This window comes from Chenopodium quinoa, unplaced genomic scaffold, assembly GCF_001683475.1.
Source record: "Chenopodium quinoa cultivar QQ74 unplaced genomic scaffold, ASM168347v1, whole genome shotgun sequence".
NCBI classification, from domain to species: domain Eukaryota; kingdom Viridiplantae; phylum Streptophyta; class Magnoliopsida; order Caryophyllales; family Amaranthaceae; genus Chenopodium; species Chenopodium quinoa.
In genome coordinates, this window is record NW_018743574.1 from 1,042,068 (window position 1) to 1,062,939 (window position 20,872).

Below are 20,872 nucleotides of genomic sequence, written 5' to 3' on the forward strand. Positions count from 1 at the left end.
TGAGAATATGTTTTATACTCTATCACTCCCCCTCGCATGGGCGGATGAGATTCGAATTCGTAACATTTGTGTCACGCTTACTCTAATACCATGTTAGAGGACCAACTCAACCAAAAGTTTAACCTGATGGTTAAAGCCCATGAATATATTTTATGTTCTATCAAGAGCTGAAAATAAGTTATATGTAGTATTTTCATTAAATACAGTACATATCATTATTTATTACCGTTAATTCATTAAAATACTTATAATATACAGTGCTACGTCGCAACTCTAAATTCCACCCCACATTTTGATATTCTCATTTTTTAAGTGGCCTATAAATATAGATACGTTATAGCCCGTTACTGCAATACTTTGCAACCACTTTCCTTTTTCTATTACTCGTATTTTCTTAAAAGTTTCCTTCTAGGGCAAAAAATGAAGGGTGAAGCAATGAAGTTTCATCTTTTGATCTTCATGATGGTATTCTTAGTTACTCTTGCTTCTGCTGCTTCATTCCCTTCAGTCATCATTGTTGGAGCTGGAATGTCCGGTGAGACACGTTTTTCATTACTAGCTTTTCTAAAGAACGAAATAATAATAAGTTATTCCCTTCATTTTATTAAAAAATAATGTTACAGATCATAGTATGCACAGTGCAGTTGTGAATGCATATAAGCATATTTAATTTATTAACGTCTATCCCATCTTTAAAAAAAATGTTACATCTCATACGTACTACATGGAAAATTATAAATTGTTTATGTTTAATAACATATAACATATAACATAGTATATTTCTTAACGAGGTGTTTATAGACTCAATCCATAACTAAATATTATAATTGATAGTTTAATTATTTAATTATAATTTGAACATAAAATTAATTTTGATCAGACGAACAAAAAAGGGATTCGATCATAGTACTACCCCCACAAGACCTTTACTAATTAATTAACGAACTAACCTAGTTGTATGCTGCTTCATTTATTTCAATGTCAGTTAGGGTACGGTTGTACTTACATATTCACAATTATTTGCCTTTTTAGATTTTTCTTTTTCTTTTTTTTTTTTTTTTTCTTGACGGGGCCTTTTTAGATCTTGTACTATACCTTTTCTTTATTCTGTTTTAAGTTTTGCTCTTCTCATTATAATTTTGCTGAATTAATTACGTAATTATTTGGCCAACTTTACTTATTTTATTTAACTTTATTATCTCATTATTAATTCATGAGTTTTAATTTAATTTTATGTTTTTCCATACATACCTTTTGCATTATTCATACAAGTTTAGGGACGCACAATAGTTGTGATCGATTTTAATTAAAGTAAATTTCAGCTTATTAAATTTGAAGTATTCTTTATGAGCCCTTTCCCTAAATAATGCTAGCAAAACACTCAATTCTTAAATTACGGTCAATCTTTTATTAATTCCTATTATACCGTCCATGTAAGCTAAAAGAAATAAACCGTTTTTTTTTTTTTTTTTTTTTTTTTTGTTTAGCTATAAACCTACTTGAAGTAGCGATATATATAAGAAATCCGCCACTTGAAGTAGTGGTTTTCAAAATAGAAACCGCTACTTAAGGGTTCGTTTGGCATCATTGTGGTATTCTGTTTTTTGTTTTTTTGTTTTTTTAAATTATATGATATATATCACATAATGAATAAAAAATTAGTTAAACTTATTAAAATCATTATAATTTTGAAAACTGACAACCAAAAAGTGAAAACACCTTTTTCTTGTTTCCTGTTTTTGGTTTTTAGTTTTCAAAAATACAAAAAACTGAAAACAAAAAACGATACCAAACAAGCCCTGAAGTAGCGGTTTATGTCAAAACAAAGTAGTGGGTTTCAACATGAAAACCAGTCGCATAACTCGCAAGCTTTATTCTTGTTGTTCTTATAAACTCACCATTATATACAATCTCCAAAATCAATGCTTATTATTTGTCAAATTTATTATATAAAATGAAAATAAGAACAAAATTAACAAGTTAATTAGGTGAAAACAAACTTAGGGTATATAAAATAACTCTTCATATGACCCCTAATTTACAGCAGCACCAAGACAGGGTTGGGGGGGCTAAAACGACGGCAGTAGGGTGGCAAGAAGCCAGCGGCGGTAGGGGAGGAGCACCACCAGAAAGGGTGGAGGTGTTCTTCGTAGTTGAGGCAAAAATCCCTGCTGCTTGAATAAATGGTACTATGGTAGTGGATGTTTATTAAACAAGAAACCGGTTATGAGTAAGTATAAACCGCTACTTTAAGTAGCGGTTTTCCAACGTACACCGCTACTTCAAGTAGCGTTTTTCCACTTAAATAATAAAATTCCCTTAAATCGGTGACGTGGACGGTAAAGTGGGAATATTTGTAAAAGAGACTGTGGTTATGGAATTAGGTGTTTTGCTAGCATTATTTAGGGAAAGGGCTCATTCTTTATAGTGTAAAACAATAATTTTTTCTACTGTAGAATAAAATAATACAATTCAACGGTTAAATATAACTATAGGGAAATAAAATTTTTTTTTTTTGGTTGAAGATAGGGAAATAAAATCTAGCTATACATTCACTTCACTTTATTTTGATTTTGCCCAATTGAAATTATTTTTATTAAACTAATTTTTACAGATTCCTTATTATGCTTCTTCCTCTAACCACAAGGATCAAAGGTGGGGTTGAAGCCACTGCTCCAAACCCCCTTCCTCTCATAAGAGTTATTATATTTGTAGTATAACATACGGGTTTTAATTTTGATAATGCACTTTATTTTCTACAACAAATATCAGGAATTTCAGCAGCTAAGAAACTGTATGATGAAGGCATCAAGGACTTTATCATTTTGGAAGCAACCGATAGGATTGGTGGTAGGATTCACAAGACTGAATTTGGAGGCCATATTGTTGAGAAGGGAGCAAATTGGCTTCACGGCGCAGAAGGTCCCCTTAAGAATCCCATGTATGAGATCGCCAAGCAAATCAAGCTTAAGTCTTTTTACTCGGACTTCAGCATTGTCTCATATAACACCTACAAGCAAGAGTGAGTAGATTAAGTTGTAAATAAATTATTATAACTAGTATTGGTTATTTCAGAGTCAATTATTTTGAGACTAAGATTTTGTCGTTGGTATTATATATAGGGTCATCGTCTCATCGATGTATGTAGTTAACTCTCGGTTAAAGAGAACAAAGCCTAAACAACTAACATCTATTGATTGGTAAATATGTACTAACTTCATTGTTTTATTATTGTTGTCTTAAAGGGGTGGACTGTATTCAAAAGTCGAGGTGGATGCAGCATTAGACATGGCAGAGAGTAATGAAGAGTATGCAGAAGAGATATCAGAAAGGTTTAGTGTTGAGAAAGGGAAAGATGATGATATGTCTCTTTTGGCAGCTGAACGTCTTAATAGAAGGTAGCAATGTTGTCATACTCTAGATACTTCATAGTCCATATATATGTTGGCGTATGAGAGTGTGGGATAGCTCAAGTGATTAGAGCTTCCTTTCCGATTCCAAGAGATTATGGGATCGATTCTCACCCTCGCCCTTGTGGTGCTCTAAAGACCAAAAAAAATATGTTGGCCTCAAGCAAACATATGTATCCTCTCGAATATAGGTTAAAAATATGAAAAATACTGGTTAATATAAATTTAATACGATCTTACTATTTCATGTGTTTTATATAATACATGTGACATTTACGGATGATATTATTGTGATTGAAATATTGGATATACAGGGAGCCCAAAACACCTTGAAAAGATGATTGACTTCTACTCTTTCGACGGCGAGCAAGCAGAGGCACCTAGGGTAACAAGTCTTAAGCATATAATTCCAAGGCCAGAGTTTAGTCTATTTGGTGAGGGTGAGTACTTCGTAGCTGACTCTAGAGGATTCGAGAGCATTGTTCATGAAATTGCCAAAACTTACCTCACCTACACCAATGATACTGTCAATGACCCTCGGCTCATCTTTAAACAGGTATACCTAGATATTAAATTACTACATGTTCTTATGTTTTAGACAACAATAATTATTATTTTGAAAATCTAATTTAAGCAACTTTAATTTATCAATTAATAACTTCATTCATCTTCAAATAAAATGATAGTTTCCATTTATCTATCGTGAATTTTAACAGGTTGTGAAAGAGGTTGATTACTCAAAGAGTGGACTAGTGACATCACAAACAGAAGACGGCAATGTATACACAGGCCAAGCTGTCATTCTATCTCCGAGTATTGGTGTTCTCCAAAGCGATCTTATCTCTTTTAAACCAGAATTACCCGTAAGTATTCTATCTTTAGCTAAGTAAGACTCACATATTTCTGATCCAGTATTATTGTTATAGTACCAACTCAACCAATTTGGAATCAACCAGTATTAGTGTTTTAATTTTTCGCCAAGTATCAATATAGATTGACTTTGTAGCAAAAATAGTTAATTTAGAATTCTATTTTCAATCAAATTGAATCATAATAGTATAATTTTATCTTAAAAGTCCATAAACTACCCGGGCATCGCCGGGGCACAAAACTAGTATATATATAAAGGGGAGTTTTTCCCCGAGCTTTTAGAGAGCCACGTAGGATTTAATTTTCTTAACGCGCTATGTAGGATTATAAATTTAAGAGCCAATTAAATAAGAGATTATTAATTTCTTTTACAATTAAATAATTCAAATGACACGTAAGCAAAATTGACGAATGAGATTTTAAAGTTTAAATTAATTAAATACAAAATATTATCTTTTGAAATTAGGAATTTTATCTAATATTTTAAAACTAATATAATAACAATTTTAATCACATAAATATGAAAAATTATTTTTTAAAAAATACTAACAAACCGTGCATCACACAAATTTTAGTTGTAACCAATTAAATTAAGAGTTATTAATTTATTTTAGAAATAGTTAACTTAAATGCCATGCAAGCAAAATAAGTTTAGTTTTAATAAATATAATCATAACTTTTAATGAATATCGTATAATTTAGTTTTATTTCCATCATAAAATTCATTTAAAAAAGTTCTTTAAAATAAGATCTAATTATTTAGTTTATAAAAATAATAGAGAATAAGTAAAAATAATTTTTGTAGAATAAAAACATAGATATCTATTTACAAACAAAACTACAAAAAGTACACTATTATATATATGATATATAGGGGTGGTTATTGGGCGGGTCATTGCGGGTCATAAGCGGGGCAAGTTGATTGCGGGTCATGATGATTATTTAGTGGGTGAGGGTCGGGTTAGGGTCAATAAAGGTCATGGTCGGGTTAGGGTTGGGGTATAAGTGAAGTGGGCCATTAACGGGCCTTTACCCACATACTTCCATTTAGCTGCTAATATGAACATGAACAAAAAATAGCAATGCATATTCACATCAAAAACCCAGAAAATATAAAATATAAATATTACTTAAAAAACAAAAATAAAACCCCAAAATTCCTGATTCATCTTTTCAATTTGGTTTAATTAAAATAAAAAATTGTGATTGTGAATTGGAATTTTAATGCACTGTATATAAGGTACCAACCACCTCTAGCACCACCAAACCAACGCCATGAATAAGATAACTCATACAATTTCTCTTCATTTTCTCTCTCCTAGGGTTTCCACTTCTTCTCTTCTCCATCAATGGCGTCCAAGCCATGGCTGCAACCTACTACTACGTACAATCCATAAGAATCGTTTTGGGATTCCGACGAAGATGCGCTTGATCCTCGTTGTGGTCATACCCTTACCACCGTCGCAGCTACTAAATTTGGATGCTCGAAAGCTCGAAAATGCTGATTAGATTACTCTTAGGAACGAATCAAATATGCAAGAATTTGTAAATCAATTGAACAATTTTAGGGTTTTTATTTTTTCTTCAGAGCATCGAAAAGAGGGGATGAACGAAATTGGATATATTTTTTTTTTATTAATTCGTTTTAATTTTTAAAAAAAATTGGGTTTATTCTTTCTAACAATTTGGCCCATTAAATTAGCCCTTAATTTTTTGTTTGATATTAATGGGTTGTCAATTAAAGCCTTTTTTAAGTACCTCTAACAAGTTTTATTTTTATATTAATCAATCTAGTTTAATTATGCAATTACAAATCTGAAATGTGCTGTCATTAGCTATGACCTATTTAATAACGCATGCCACAATTATAAAGAGTCAACAACAGCATTTGTGCTAGTTGTTTCAGTTTGTCTTGAAAAACAGCTCAAAATACTGTACTCTACTCTCTTTCACTACTCAGCTAGAGTCATAGAGATATCAACATAACCGATTCATGGGAGCTTGGTCATCAAGATCACGGCCCGAAGTCGTACGTGGCCAGGAGAGTGACAATGGTAGCGCTAGATTCTGTAAGTTTGTTCATTTCTACAAATTTTCACTTATAAATATGAACAATAATTAGTTTAGATTTGGAATTTCACTTATTTTACCATGTTTATCATCAATTGTTCCTAAAAAAAAAAATGTTTTTCATCAATGAATCAGTATTGCATGTATCAAATTCAATATCAACCATATAAGAACTGCAGTTAGATCACATATCAACAGAATTCATGATTATTATATACTTCGTATTACTACTACAATAGTATATCCAAGTTTAGAGATTCCTTTTAAAAGTCAAGTCAATTAGCCAATGGGGAGGGTCGGAAGGGTATCACACACATGAGTGACACCGCATGCACATCCAAAAATATTTTCACGTTTCATCAATAATCCATGCAATAATACTATTTAGTATTAATTTAGATACGTTATTAAAAAAGTGTAAAGCTTTACAAAAACCAATAGAAGTATCTTTCATATATGGAAAATTTGTTAGAAAGGTACTTATATATTCACTTTTTTGTGAAAAAGGATCTTATATGTTCAAAGTGGTGAAAAAGGCCTTATAAGTCACTTTTGTTGTGAGGAGGGACCTTGACATCGGAATATGGCCATTAATTTTACTTTTCCGGTGTTGACCATCACTCACATGGTACGTGATGTTTTTAAAAAGCCCTTTCGTTCATTTTTTTCCCCAAGTTTTCACATTTTCTCTCTTACTATCCCCTAATTTTCTCTCAAAATCCCTTCTCTTTCCTTAAAATCAAGAGAAAAAAAGAAGGAAAATACATTTTTAAAACATCACGTGCATATTGCATGATGGTCAATGCCGGAAAAGTGAAGTCGGTGGTCATATTCCGATATCAAGGTCCCTCCTCACAACAAAAGTAACTTATAAGAACCTTTTTCACCACTTTGAGCATATAAGGCCCCTTTTCACAAAAAAGTAAACATATAAGTACCTTTTAGACAAATTTTCCTTCATATATATTAGTGTTGCCAGTAATTTGGATAACTTTACTAGAGACTAAAGTGATGCAACAAAATGCATGCAATATTACGAAGTATTTATAATTAATTCAGATGAGTTATTAAAGAAGTGTAACGTCTTTAAAAAAAAAAAAAAGAAAAGGAAAAAAAAGGACAACTTTACTAGAGAAGTGATGCAAATATTTCGGGAGCTCTTTCCCTAAATAATGTTGGGAACTTATCTAATTCCCAAAATACAGCTAATCTTTTTTTAATTCCCAATCTACCGTCCACGTCAGCTAAGTGAAAAAAACCGGTTTTTTTTTTATCGGTCCAGCAACAAACCGCTACTTCAAGTAGCGATTTATAAAATTAAAACCGCTACTTGAAGTAGCGGTTTATAAAATAGAAACCGCTACTTCAAGTAGCGGTTTTTGATGTAATTTTTTTAAAAAAAAACTATCAATAAAATACAAAGAGAAGGGGAAAGTGATTTTTGACCACCACCCACAATAATAAAAAAAAAAAGTGCCGAGTTCTCTACCACCAATTGTTGCTGGAACTAAATTGAAATCAAATCAACTTAACCACCACCACCACAACCTAGTAACCCCCACCTTAACCCACCCAAACACACCCAAACCAAACCAAGATCTACAACCCTAACCAAACAACCACCCAAAAATTAACAAAAAAAAAACATACCTTAACACCGAAATTGAATGTTAATTTCTCATCGAATTTGGTTTAATACGGCCAAATTCGATCATGAAGCCTCTAGATCTAGAGGTTTCATGGTCGAATTTGACCTGAATTACCATGCGACACCGGCGAGAAAGAAGGCAGACATCACCTCCAAGATGCGTAGGTTGCGTAGACAGCACCTCCAATGGCGGAGGAGAGAGAAGGAGGGAGGAGAGAAGGAAAGAGGAGAGGAGTTCAGAGAGAAGAGGAAAGAGGAGAGGAGAGAGAAAGAGAAGTGAGGCGTAGAGAGAGAAGAGGAGAAGGGGAAAGTGAAAGGAGGTCACTTACCCAGCCTTTACCTCCCATGCGTAGTTGAATGTAAAAATACTTAGTAAATATAAACCGCTACTTGAAGTAGCGGTTTCTATTAAGAAAACCGCTACTTGAAGTAGCGGTTTTTAGTAGCACACCGCTACTTGAAGTAGCGGTTTTCTAATAAACCCGTTTTTAAAAAAATTCTCACTGAACCGGTGACGTGGACGGTAGATTGGGAATTAAAAAAAGATTAGCTGTATTTACGGAATTGCAATTGTTCTTGACTATATTTTGGGAAAGCTGTATTTACGGAATATGATGAGGGTAGATATAGTTAACCTTAATTTGTAAAATCAAGTAATTAATTATGTCATCAAACAATGCAATCCTTATTATTAAAGGTGTAAATGACATCTCCAGTGTGTCGGCGTGCAAGAGGGCGAGTGGAGAGCAAGTTGAAGGACCTAGGATGTTACCTGCCATTGTACAAAGCTGTAATTAAAGGTGACTGGAATGAAGTCAGGAAATTCTTGGATGAAGACCCGGAAGCGTTGATGGCTAAGATCACCATAGAATCCGAAACAGCACTTCACATTGCAGTAGGCACGGGAAAACATCTTGAGTTTGTGGAGAAATTGATAAGGAGGATGTCCCCTGAAGATTTGGCACTCACTGATCAAAATGGAGATACTCCTCTTTCAGTAGCTGCAGCGGTTGGCAATGATCAAGCAGCTAAATTATTAGTCAGTAAAAATCCAGAGTTGCCTAATATTTCTGGAAAATCAGGCTTGCCTCTTCATAGGGCAGCGCAGTATGGCCATGAGAAAATGATTTCGTATTTGTTGGAAGTTACAAGAAATGATATGGAGTCTTGTCCTTATGCTGGCGAATCTGGCGGCAAACTCCTAATTAATATTATTACTGCCGAATTTTTTGGTGAGTTTTTCAATGTGTTTTCTATACGACTGGCCACACTATGTAACCACTTGTATAAAAATAGAGTAATCCTATAACATTAATTATACTTGTTGAGAAACTCATATAATACTAACTAGGTAGCCCCTATAACTCTAACCGAGTTAACCCCTATAACATTAATCAAGTAACCCCATATCATTGTGGCTATATCAAAGTAAGTGTAGTTAAAATACTTCGTATGAGATATTGAGACAATGTAACAAGTATTTCCGGGGCAAACTAATGTACTTACTAATGCCCTTGGCTCTAGATTGGGAGAGTTAAAAATGATGTTTATTATTTGTCTAATCACTTTGAGTTTAATCAGACATTGCTCTCGGTTTGGTTGAGAAGTACCCGGAGATGGCCACAGCTGAAGTGCATGGTATGGGTTCCCCCCTGTCTGTGCTAGCCAGGAAGTCTAATGTTTTTCCTAGTGGTGCCGATTCTTGGTGGAAAATATTTATACGTTATCACGGTATGCTATTCTTTTCAAAGTCTTGGTTTGTTATCCTTATTGTTATACAAATTATTTTGAATTCTTGAAGGAAAAAATTGTGAAAAAAACCTTTTAAGTAGTCGACTTTTTAAAAAAAGACCTTTTAAGTGAAAATTTGTGAAAAATTATCTTTTAAGATGTATTTTGTTTGTATGGGTACTTGGATGAACTTGCATGATGGTCAACACCGGAGCTTCGGGGTTGACTATCACGTATTAGTCATGTATTTTTTTTAAAAAAAAAAAATTAAAAATTTTCCCCAAATTTCCATCATTTCTCAACCTAACCGTTTCATATAATATTCTCACGAGGGTCGGGAAAGGGGGAATTTTTTTTTTTTTTGAAAATAAGTCATGTGACTAATATGTTGGTGAACGCCGGAGCTCCGAGATTGACCACGTCGCAAGCTCACACAAGTATTCCATACAAACAAAATATAGCTCGTCCTTTTTTTCACAAGTTTTCACTTAAAAGGTCATTTTCTAAAAAGTCGATCATTTAAAAGATGCTTTTTTGACAATTTTCTCATTCTTAAATGGTACGCCCCAATTGAAAGCATACATTTGAGTTGAAATCGTACATTCTGTAAATTGATCTCTTTTCGCATAGAAGAAAATTTCTCCTTTGCTGTTCTACGATCTACTATATTGTGCACATATTATTGTATCCCACCAGTACATGCATGATCCATGTGGCCGAATACTCCCTATTTACATTTTGTTGAAGGAACAGCTAAACTCTAGGTCTCTAATTAAATTGGGTTGGTGCAATGGCCTAACTAACGATCTGTGTATGATTCATGAAAGTGGGGAGTGGAAATATGCAATGCAAGTTCTCAATGCTATAACAAGCACTTATCTTTTCCCTTTTTTTTTTTTTTCTTCTTTTCTGCTCGTTATTATTATTATTACTAATATTATTTTTTTTTTTTTTGACACAACTAATATTATTATTTTGTCTGTGTTGTTGCAGTTAAAATCCTTAAATTTATTAAACAACTCCGACGTAGAGATAAGATGCAACATGACGCCCTCGAGCTTGTCAAAAGCTTATGCTCGGAGATATTAGAGTTGGATGATGCCAAAGCTTTCTCTTTACTCCAACAACCACTTTTGATAGCCGCTAGGTTAGGCACTCATGAGATTATTGAAGAGATTGTTGATGTATTTCCCTCAGCAATATGGGCTTCAGATGAGGAGAACCATAACATGTTTCAATTAGCTGTCTTACATCGCCGGGAAAATGTTTTCAATCTCATATATCAAATGAGCGAGTACAAGAATCTAATTACAAGACATATAGATAACCCAGATAATAATAATATATTACATTTGGCCGGGAAGTTACCATCCTTGGACCGGCTTAATCGTGACTCCGGTGCAGCCTTACAAGTTCAACGGGAGTTAAAATGGTTTAAGGTTTGATTGTTGATTCTTCTATCATTTTAATTTCTAAATCTTAGTTGATACAAGATTATAATATACTTGTCTTACCTGTAATGTTGGGCATACATATAAATATTATATAATATAGTACGTAGTACCCATCTTAAGAAAAGTCACATGTGAGTGTCGCTCATTAATAAGAGATTTAAAAAAAAAAAAAAAGTATATTCTTTTTATGTTAATTACTTGATTTTGGAATGGAACCTTTTTTAGCTACTCATAATGTGTAGTATGTATATGTTTTCAGGAAGTGAAGAAATATGTGCAGCCTGGACAAAAAGAGGCAATGAATAAAGATGGAAAAACCCCATGGATGGTTTTTGGGGAGTCACACGAAAAATTAATGAAAGACGGGGAAAAATGGATGAAGGCTACAGCGCAATCATGTACAGTTGCCGCGACACTGATTGCAACAGTAGCGTTCAATGCAGGACTAAAAGTTCCTGGAGGTGATAGCAATGATGGTCTTTCCCAATTTTTTAATCATACTGCCTTTGGTGTATTTGCTGTAGCAGATGCAATCTCTCTTTTCTCCTCAGTTAGTACCATCCTTGTGTTTTTATTAATCCTAACATCACGTTACTCGGAAGAAGACTTCAGATTGATACTGCCAGCGGGATTATTCGTTGGAATGACCATGCTTTTCATTTCCATAATAAGCATGATGGTAGCCTTTGGCTCAGCTATCTACCTTGTGTTCGGTCCTCATAGGGCTAAGGTTGTGATTCCGGTGGGTTCGGCTCTTGTTCTGCCTTTCACCTTGTATGTGCTATTGCGCCCTCTATATCATATGATTAAGTACAAAACTATTGGTCCTAGCATTTTTGGCAAGCAAAGTGACCGTGAACTTCACTAAGTAGTTATTCTTTTTTTTTAAGCACCTGCTTCCTACAAACCAAAATGTTTAAGTTTATTACATGGGGAATGTTGGGGTGTGTATCCCACATTGAAGAAATTAGATAGTTGTACTTATACGCTAAGCTAAGTGTCATATGAAGTACAATTTTGGGTGGAACCACCTCGAACTAATAAAGTGGATACTCATGACAGGTGCGGCCCATGCTCATTTAGGACGCTTGGATCAAGTGTACTTCTAATCTAAGTTTCAAATTCAGCTTCTTTAATTTGAAGGAAAATAATTTCCAGAGGTTTTTTTTTACAAGTTTCCAGAGGTTAAAATTAAATAAAATCATTTGATATAGAGGGCGCAATAATACATAAAGGTATGATTGTTATATTAAGAACATTATTAATAGAAAGTAGTATTATTATATTATTTAGCGTCGTTTTTATTCTTAAAAAAAATTTATTTAAAGTGGTTTAGTAAACTTAAGATACAGGATAATATATTATACCAGGTAATTTAGGAGGGAAGGTGCTACAAGAGTGAGCCCTTTTTATATTACTTAGTATTATGTAAATATAATTTAATACTTTCAATAATGCAATCAGCTGAAGATAGATGAGGTACGAAGGTGGCCAGCTCACTCTAATATTCGTAATGGACCAGGTTGAAACTTTGAATAGAAGCTATATATCAAGCCAATTGGCAAAATTAGTAGTCTTTCTGTCGAGATCAATTACCATTTACAAGTATTATTAAATTTGATTACGATCAAAATAACTTGCCTCCAACTCCAGCACCTCTCAAGAGTCAACGCTATCACTATGCAAAACCGCATGCATCTTGAGGAGTTGATGCGCTGATGCCACTTGAATAAATTAAGGACCTGTTCTTTTCCTTTCATAATTAAAGTTCCAGAAATTTCTTTTTAAATCTGATTAGGTTTTACGGCCATTTAGTTTGCATTTGCATGAATTCAATTTAGTAATGTGCCGGTCACGTGACGTTTAATTCATCTTTCCCCATTTCCCCCAAGCCTATCCATATAATACCCAAGATGAATTAAATGTCATGTGACCGGCACATGACTTGGTCAACGCCGGAAAAATTTAGTCAACTCTCACTTTCCAACCAAGGGTAGTATCATACAACATTTAGCTTTTATAAGGTAGTTTGTTACAACATTTTTTTATAAGGTAGTTTCTCGCAAAAAAAATTGCTTTAAAAGGTAGTTTCTCACAAAATGTCCTTTTATATTTTCAATACTCCTAGCATATTCTCCTATTTTAACCATTCTCCTTAATTACCGTGTTATTTGAGAAATAGGCACCAAATTATATGATGGAGGGGGTAGTTCTTTGGTGTTTCATAAACACGAACAAGTTAGTTAGGGATACAATTATGCAACTTATATATGTAACCAACCCAAACCAAATTTTAGTCTTTTCAAGCAAGGTTTGATACCAACGAACTACATATTAGTGTTTAAGTTCTTGTTCGATATGTGCTTAAGTCATCAAGGGTATTGTTGTATTCGAGCTTTAATTCTATATTTAAAGTAATTTTTTACTTTCTTCATTTCTTTTTGTTTATCCAAATTGGAATTTAAACACTATATAATACAAAGTATTTTGAATATATTTTAACATATATGGATCGAGTACAAGAATTGCAGTTTATAAAATTGCGTAATGCCTTGTTTAATACTCGTATATTCAATTCATCTCAATAAGTACTACATTTATTGAACTCGATACAAAGTATTTTGAATATATTTTAATATATATGGAGTACAAGAATTGTAGTTTATAAAATTGCGTAATGTCTTGTTTAATACTCGTATATTCAATTCATCTCAATAAGTACTACATTTCTTGAACTCGATATTTTTTATCGTTCCCTTGAATCAAAATAAATAATTAAATAAATAAATAATAATTTGAATAAGGAAAGTGATGCACGAGGTGACATCATCAATTTGAATCTAAAGACATAAGCTTAAGACCTTTCCCATTTTTCTTCAAAAATCTCAAGCAAGTCTCAAGTTGAGTCTTGATTTTCCAAGACGTACTAAACTTAAGACTTGAGATTGGGACTCACTTCACCCACCTCACTACTATTTTTATTATCCCTTTTTTTTAACACTTTTCTACATATAATATGTCAAATATCTAAGTCTTAGGGCTAAAGTGATACATTTGTGTAAGTCTTAGCGAGTCTTAACAAGAATTTGATGACATCATTTTTTAATGAGGACCATAAAAAATGATGTCACATCCAAGTGTTAAGACTTGAGGCTAAACTTGCTCTAATAAATTAAAACGTAAGGTGAAACTACCTCTAGCTCTTAGGATATTGGTGTGGTCTAGGTAGTTAACAGGCCTTTCAATTCATATGAAGATAACTATGACATAGAGGAGTAATAAAAAAATAGTGACCTTTCATGACTAAAAATTGCATCATTCATGATAGCTAGGTATGTCCCATCAGAACAATTTTCTTTTACATATATACATTTCGTAGTCTATAAATCAAAGGTGTGCATAGAGGAAACTTTGATTTTCACCACCCTAAATTATTGCGTTGATTTCAAATTTTTGATGCACGGCAGAAGAGGGAGGAGAATTGAATGATGTCATAAAAATAAGTACCATCTTCAACATGGCGGAGGTAGTGGTGTCCCTTGCTGCCGAAAACATCCAGGAGGACTCTAACGCTTTAATATCAAGTGTGAAAAGTGAAGCACATGCCCTATGCAAAGATCTTAAGGAATTAGAAAAGTCCCTCGTTGATGCTGAAAGAAACAGCAGACCAGCTATGGCCAACAACGAGCAGATTCATGCCTGGTTCGCAGAGCTGAGAAAGATAGCTCATGAAGCGGAGGATTCGGTCGATAGCTTAGTCTCCGGCACAGACTGCACGGCCTTCAGTAGTCTGAGATACCCAATACGTGCCCGCCGGACCTCAAAGAAGCTCCAAGGATTGCGAGAAGATGTAAACAATATCAAGTCCAAACTTAATAATAAGGAAGGGTCGTCGTCCAAGAAGGTGAGGTCAGTGAGAGATGCGCGACACTTCGACCAGCAGACCGATCCAGATATTGGTGCAGATGAAGACATTGTTGTGGGCATTGACGCTGATGTGGATAGGCTGGTGAAAGTGTTGGTTAAGAAAAAAATTGAAGATGATGCTGATCCTCATCTGTCTTTGATGAATGTTGTTGCGATTGTAGGCATAGGTGGTTCCGGCAAAACAACATTAGCTAAGAACATCTACTACCACCGAAAGGTCAATAATCACTTCAATTATAAGGTATGGCTCACGCTCAATCAAGACTGGGATGCCTCTCATAAGCATCTATTGTTGTTCAGAATTGTACAATCTATCAGAGGCAGCAACAGTAGTAGTGGAAGTGTCAAAAAGCTCCACCGCGTTTCTTCCCTACCATCTTATCGTGGCCAAGGTGATAGTGGTGACGTGTCATTGAAGGTCCTGAAAACCCTCCAAAAATTGTTCAGGACAGAATCGTGTTTAGTGGTGTTAGATGATGTGTGGGACTGGGAACCGTTCAGGGGGATCATTGACGAATTGTTCCAAGTACCACCAACATCGTCTCCCGGTGTAGCCTGCACCTCTAAGATATTATTCACCAGTCGACGCCTCCCATCGCCTGCAGGTGCAGACACCCACTTGAAGTGGGTTATTGTCCATGAGACCAAGTCTCTTAGCCAACAGGACAGCTGGGAATTATTCAAAAAAATGTTGTCCAAAAGCGAGAATGGGAAAAGGTTGGATAAGAATTACCCGGGTTTGGCAATGGAGATGGTGGGAAAGTGCAAAGGTTTGCCGTTATCTATAGTGGCTTTAGGCCGGCTACTTACGAGAAAGGGGTCCATTGAGGAATGGGAGAGGGTATTCTCTCAACTAAAAGGGGAACAAGGTTCTCATCTGTATGGGCCGGTCAATGATATTTTGGCCTTGAGTTATAGCGAACTGCCACACCACTTGAAGCCGTGCTTTCTTTACTTGGGACTGTTGTCAGAAGACTCCACCATCCCTGCTGGAGTACTGAAGAGGATGTGGATTGCGGAAGGATTCGTCAAGGACCAACAAGGCTGTAAAACCCCTGAAGTTGCTGCTAAAGATCTCCTGGATGAGCTTGTTAACCACACAATGGTTCAGATTGTCACCAAGACCTTTACGGACAAAGCAAATACACTCCGGCTTCATGATATGATGAGGGATATTTGTATCAAGATAGGCAGGACGCTGGATTTCCTAACCTTATTTCCTTCATATAGTGATCAACTTCACTCACGCCGAGCTGCTATCAACCTTAGGTATGTTCTTTTTTTTGTTCATTTACTCTTATTTTTCAAGTTACTTACTGTCATGTTTATTTCACCGGGAGGGGTGTAAAGCCTTAAGGGAAAATGGTGCAGTCGATACTCATACATAACTACTATGTCCTCCTAACCCTTGTTTTTATATTACTCGTGCATCATTTATTTTCTCCTATACTCTATATATGGCTTTATCATAGCTTAAACTAGCAATTACCAATAAGTAGATATTGATACAGCTAAACTTTGAGTTTTACCCCAATTACATTCGATATATTCACGTTTAATCTTCGTATGTAGCACATTAGTAAAAAATTTGAAAAAAGACCACGGATTTTACCTTTGAAATTATGGTTGGTAGGTTTGGTACCAGAGGTTTTTGTCAAATGAATGAAAGTCTTATGATTAAGCAGGAAATTACGGGGAAATTACTCTTAGGAGGAATGACGAGTTCATAATATGTTGCTTCCACGCTAACCTTACAATTAGAATAGTATAATTACAGGATAGCAAACAAGAATACGTAAGCATCTGCATCTTCACAAATCATCATTAGAATAATATAAAAGCGATGTAATACTATTTCTAATTAATTGTAGTGGCTTAATTTAAAACTCATATTTATATAATGTATTCTTAATAATGATGACATGTTGATCACTTTGATCCTGAATAAGAAAGTAGTAATGATCTAAGTAAATGAATAATTAAGTTTTGTGGCTAATATGATTAAAAATTAGAAAAAAAAAATTGCCAAAAATAATATAACCCTTGGCCGGTTCTTTTTTAATTATACAACCTTTGAATTATTTTGTAATAATATAACTTTTAAGGGGTGTTAATAATAAGACAAAATCGAAGCTTTAGTACACCATTGTATTTTAAAAAAAGAATGGGCCAAATGTTGTATTATTTTTGGCAAATTTTCGTTGAATTTTTATAGTGATCGTTTGAATTATGACTACCATAATATTTTAATGATTATGTAGTTTATAGTTTTTTCTCCAAGTAATAAATTATATTACTTTATTTTTGGTATAAAATGGTAGTTTTCCTTGAATTTATGCTTTAATTCCATGAAAATGTTTTAAATCAAACCAAACGGGACCTTAGAAATAGAAATTTCATGAGTTGAAGTCTTGAACAAATCTATTGTAATTTGTTGATTATCCTTGCAGCAAGAGCGCTGGAGCTCTTCCGAATAATGCAGGCCTTAGATCTCTGATGTTATCTCAAAAATCAAGTACAAGCAAACAATACGGTAGTAGAATGAATAATCAGCAGGGAATTGTGGACCTAGCCCTAGTGTTTGAGAAGTTCAAATTGCTAAGGGTATTAGAAATTAAAGGGATCAAAACCTATAATGGCACTATGCCAAAAGAAATAGGCAGCTTGATTCACTTGAGGTATTTGGGAATAAGGTCCACAAACATCCAGCAACTCCCCAGGTCTATTGGGAAATTACACAAGTTACTTACACTTGATTATTGGGATGTTACTATCGATAATGAAATCAGATTGCCTAATGTGTTTTGGAGGTTGGAGAGGCTTAGGCATCTTTTTCTTCCAAATGAAATGATGACCAACGTGATGGCGGATATGAGGTTCGACGGTCTCCGACACTTACAAACCTTGTGGGGTATAAAAGGAGGAGAATGGATGCTTACAGAAATGAATAAGTTGAGTGTCAGCCTTACTAAGCTATACATTCAAGGAATATCAGATGAAGCACAATTAGAGGCAGTGTTCGGTAGCTCTATCATCAAGGAGCATGATAATCTCTATGCTTTATGTTTGGATTGGTATAGCATTTCATTAAAACCCGAGTCCCTTAGTAAGCTGAGCTCCAAAAATAATCTGAAAAAGCTAAGGTTAATGGGTAGAGCGTTAGATAAACCACAACTACCCCTTAAATTCCCCGACAGCCTTTGGAAATTAGAACTTTACTATACTCACCTCGAGGAACCCGAGACCTTGAACACTCTAGGGAAGCTGCCTAATTTGAAGTTCCTAGGACTATCCAAGGGCTCATTCACGGGGAGAAAATGGACTATTAGAAAGGAAATCAAGTTTGAGAGTCTTAAGGAGCTGAAATTGTCTAGTCTCCCAAATTTGAAAGAATGGGAAATCGAAAGTGGCACCACGCCATGTCTAAAGAAGTTATCAATTATCTCTTGTATGAATTTAAAACAATTGCCACAAGGGTTACAGTCCATAAAAACCCTTGAAACCTTGGATGTTCGCTCAATGCCAACTAGTTTCAACAGAAGATTCCGGGATGTGAACGAAGGAGAAGACTTTCACATTGTATCTCGCATCCCTAACGTTTGGGTTAAGGACTCATGTACACATTTGTTTTACTAATCCATCATCGAGTATGTTTTTCCTCCCTATTATTAGATTCATAGTATATCCAACTGATTTGAATAACACCTTGATTAAAACCTTAATTTCTTTCTTCTTTACAGGGAGCTAAAACTCAAAAACCGAGGAAAAAAAAAGATTACGGAGCATTAACTAAGAAATTATCAGTATTTGATCTCAGACCTCCAGATCAAGAAATCCAGTGCAAATTTCCAATCTGCTCCTATCCTCAAAGTTCTCCCTAACTATGCTATATCACAATCACGTTTGTCATTGAAAATTGTTTTCTTTAACATTGTAATATGTTTTCCATCAAAATAAATGGAGCTTAATAATACTCGTGTTTTTTCGTACTTCAAATATTTCAAAAAGATTCACCACTGCTTTTTACTAATTCACTCTTTGGTGTAATTTTTTTTAAAAAAAAAAAAATTAAACTTCATTTTGTGAAAGTAATTTTTATTTACTTAAAACTGTATGTAAACATTAGATTTTCAGTAATTAAAACTGGTTTTTGTAATTACTACCCCTGATTCTACTTACACTAATAAACTATTTTACATTATCTACTGTATACATTTTTTGTTTGAAAATGCTTTTTATCTTTTTTAATTTTGTCAAAATTGAGTTTTAAAATGGATGAGCAAATATTTTCTTCACTTGCATGAGTGGACAATATATCAAGCGTCATATGGTGGTATTCCAAATAAAGCTTCAAACTTCTACCCTCTTCCAATCAAGTGGGTACATGAAAAGATATATTTGGTCGGTCCAACTCCTATCTTATAGTATATGATATATGTGTACATATTGCCAAACCCATTTTGTAAAATTAACCTTTGAGGATTAGACTAATTCACTGCTTAATATCTTACCATGCTTTGACTTTTGCAATTATTTTTTTTTTTCAAGAAATCACAATTCTTTAAATGCCTTGAATCGATAACTCATCTATCAAATAAGGCTTTGTTCAATACATCTGTTTTAAATTGAAAATAAATTATTAAATATTAGGAAAATTTGTGAAGATGGTCCTTTTAAGTAGACATTTTTGTGACAAAGGCCCTTCTATAAAAAAAATGGCACAAAAGGTCCTTATATCATGTTTGGGTTGTGAGAAGAGTCCTTTGACCATTTTCCAACGTTGACTTTTTTTTATTTTCCGGCCAAAAAAAGCCACGTGTAAAGCACGTGAATTAATAAGTTCCCTTTTTTCCCTGTTTTCTCTCATTGTGGGGAGGATTAGCTTTGAATTACTTTTAATAGCCTTCAATTTTAATTTATGGGATTACAATTGAAGTTTTAGTGTTAATTGTTTTCAGAAATTAGGGTTTAATAGGGGAAAAACGAGGTAAAAGAGGAGGGAGAAAAAAGAGAACTTAGATATGACTTTTTTTGGCCGGAAAATAAAAAAGTCAACGCCGGAAAATGGTCAAAGGACCCTCCTCACAACCTAAACATGATATAAGGACCTTTTCTGCCACTTTTTTTTATAAAAGGGCCTTTGTCACAAAAAGGTGTACTTAAAAAGACCTTCCTCACAAATTTTCCTAAATAATATTAAGTTAATTTATACTTCCTCCGTTCTTTTTTACTTAACTCACTTTGACTTTTACACTAATTATCATCTCTTTAACCGTCTTTTGTGAATAATAAGTAAGGAAAAACATATTTGTGATATTAGATCTTTAAATCGTCTCAATAATTACTATCATAATATATATCTTTTATAATTTTTACTTATGGAGAATTAAAAATATACATGTAGGGTTAAAGAGAGATAAGGAAAAAGAAAAAAGTGGTTGAGAATTATTGAAAAGATAGAAAGAGAAAGTGTTGGGAATTGTTGTTAAAAGTACAAAAGAAAAAGAAAAAGTATGACTTACACGTCATAAATAAAAAAGAGGGTTTTATTGTTAAAAGTACTATATGTAAATAGTAAAAGGCTCCTCGTCAATAAATATATATATATATATATAGTAATAGGCTTCTAATTTTGAATACACAAAAGGAAAAACAGGATTTTAATAATGAATCCGAGGGAGTAGGTCAGGTAAAAAAAAAAATAAAAAAAAAAAAAAGAGAGAACAATGGAAGTACGAAATTTTATTTTATCTAAACTATAT

The 20,872-nt window shown here is 33.9% G+C and overlaps 3 protein-coding genes across 3 annotated transcripts; all 3 read left to right on the forward strand.

Annotated features, from left to right (window-relative positions):
* The first annotated feature begins 420 nt into the window (after positions 1–420).
* LOC110681743 (polyamine oxidase-like) lies at positions 421–4,300 on the forward strand. The gene is made up of 5 exons (XM_021857869.1): positions 421–535; positions 2,773–3,022; positions 3,246–3,401; positions 3,729–3,966; positions 4,127–4,300. The coding sequence occupies exons 1-5, from the start codon at positions 421–423 to the stop codon at positions 4,298–4,300; spliced, it is 933 nt and encodes a 310-aa protein (XP_021713561.1).
* Positions 4,301–5,147: 847 nt separating this feature from the next.
* On the forward strand, positions 5,148–12,432 carry LOC110681867 (ankyrin repeat-containing protein NPR4-like). The gene is made up of 5 exons (XM_021858014.1): positions 5,148–6,349; positions 8,715–9,230; positions 9,580–9,729; positions 10,723–11,168; positions 11,443–12,432. The coding sequence occupies exons 1-5, from the start codon at positions 6,274–6,276 to the stop codon at positions 12,049–12,051; spliced, it is 1,797 nt and encodes a 598-aa protein (XP_021713706.1). The 5' UTR covers positions 5,148–6,273; the 3' UTR covers positions 12,052–12,432.
* A 2,054-nt stretch (positions 12,433–14,486) lies between these two features.
* Positions 14,487–19,643, forward strand: LOC110681868 (putative disease resistance protein At1g50180). Its single transcript, XM_021858015.1, has 3 exons — positions 14,487–16,379; positions 17,561–18,757; positions 18,851–19,643. The coding sequence occupies exons 1-2, from the start codon at positions 14,701–14,703 to the stop codon at positions 18,744–18,746; spliced, it is 2,865 nt and encodes a 954-aa protein (XP_021713707.1). The 5' UTR covers positions 14,487–14,700; the 3' UTR covers positions 18,747–18,757; positions 18,851–19,643.
* Positions 19,644–20,872: the final 1,229 nt, after the last annotated feature.

What these genes read in the sequence shown, in the direction of transcription:
- LOC110681743 (XM_021857869.1), top strand. Translation starts at nt 421, where the DNA reads ATGAAGGGTGAAGCAATGAAGTTTCATCTTTTGATCTTCATGATGGTA. An exon ending in TGTTGGAGCTGGAATGTCCG is followed by an intron (nt 536 to 2,772) that starts GTGAGACACGTT and finishes AACAAATATCAG; the next exon opens with GAATTTCAGCAGCTAAGAAA. An exon ending in TATAACACCTACAAGCAAGA is followed by an intron (nt 3,023 to 3,245) that starts GTGAGTAGATTA and finishes GTTGTCTTAAAG; the next exon opens with GGGTGGACTGTATTCAAAAG.
- LOC110681867 (XM_021858014.1), top strand. Translation starts at nt 6,274, where the DNA reads ATGGGAGCTTGGTCATCAAGATCACGGCCCGAAGTCGTACGTGGCCAG. An exon ending in CAATGGTAGCGCTAGATTCT is followed by an intron (nt 6,350 to 8,714) that starts GTAAGTTTGTTC and finishes TGACATCTCCAG; the next exon opens with TGTGTCGGCGTGCAAGAGGG. An exon ending in TATTACTGCCGAATTTTTTG is followed by an intron (nt 9,231 to 9,579) that starts GTGAGTTTTTCA and finishes GAGTTTAATCAG; the next exon opens with ACATTGCTCTCGGTTTGGTT.
- LOC110681868 (XM_021858015.1), top strand. Translation starts at nt 14,701, where the DNA reads ATGGCGGAGGTAGTGGTGTCCCTTGCTGCCGAAAACATCCAGGAGGAC. An exon ending in CGAGCTGCTATCAACCTTAG is followed by an intron (nt 16,380 to 17,560) that starts GTATGTTCTTTT and finishes TTATCCTTGCAG; the next exon opens with CAAGAGCGCTGGAGCTCTTC.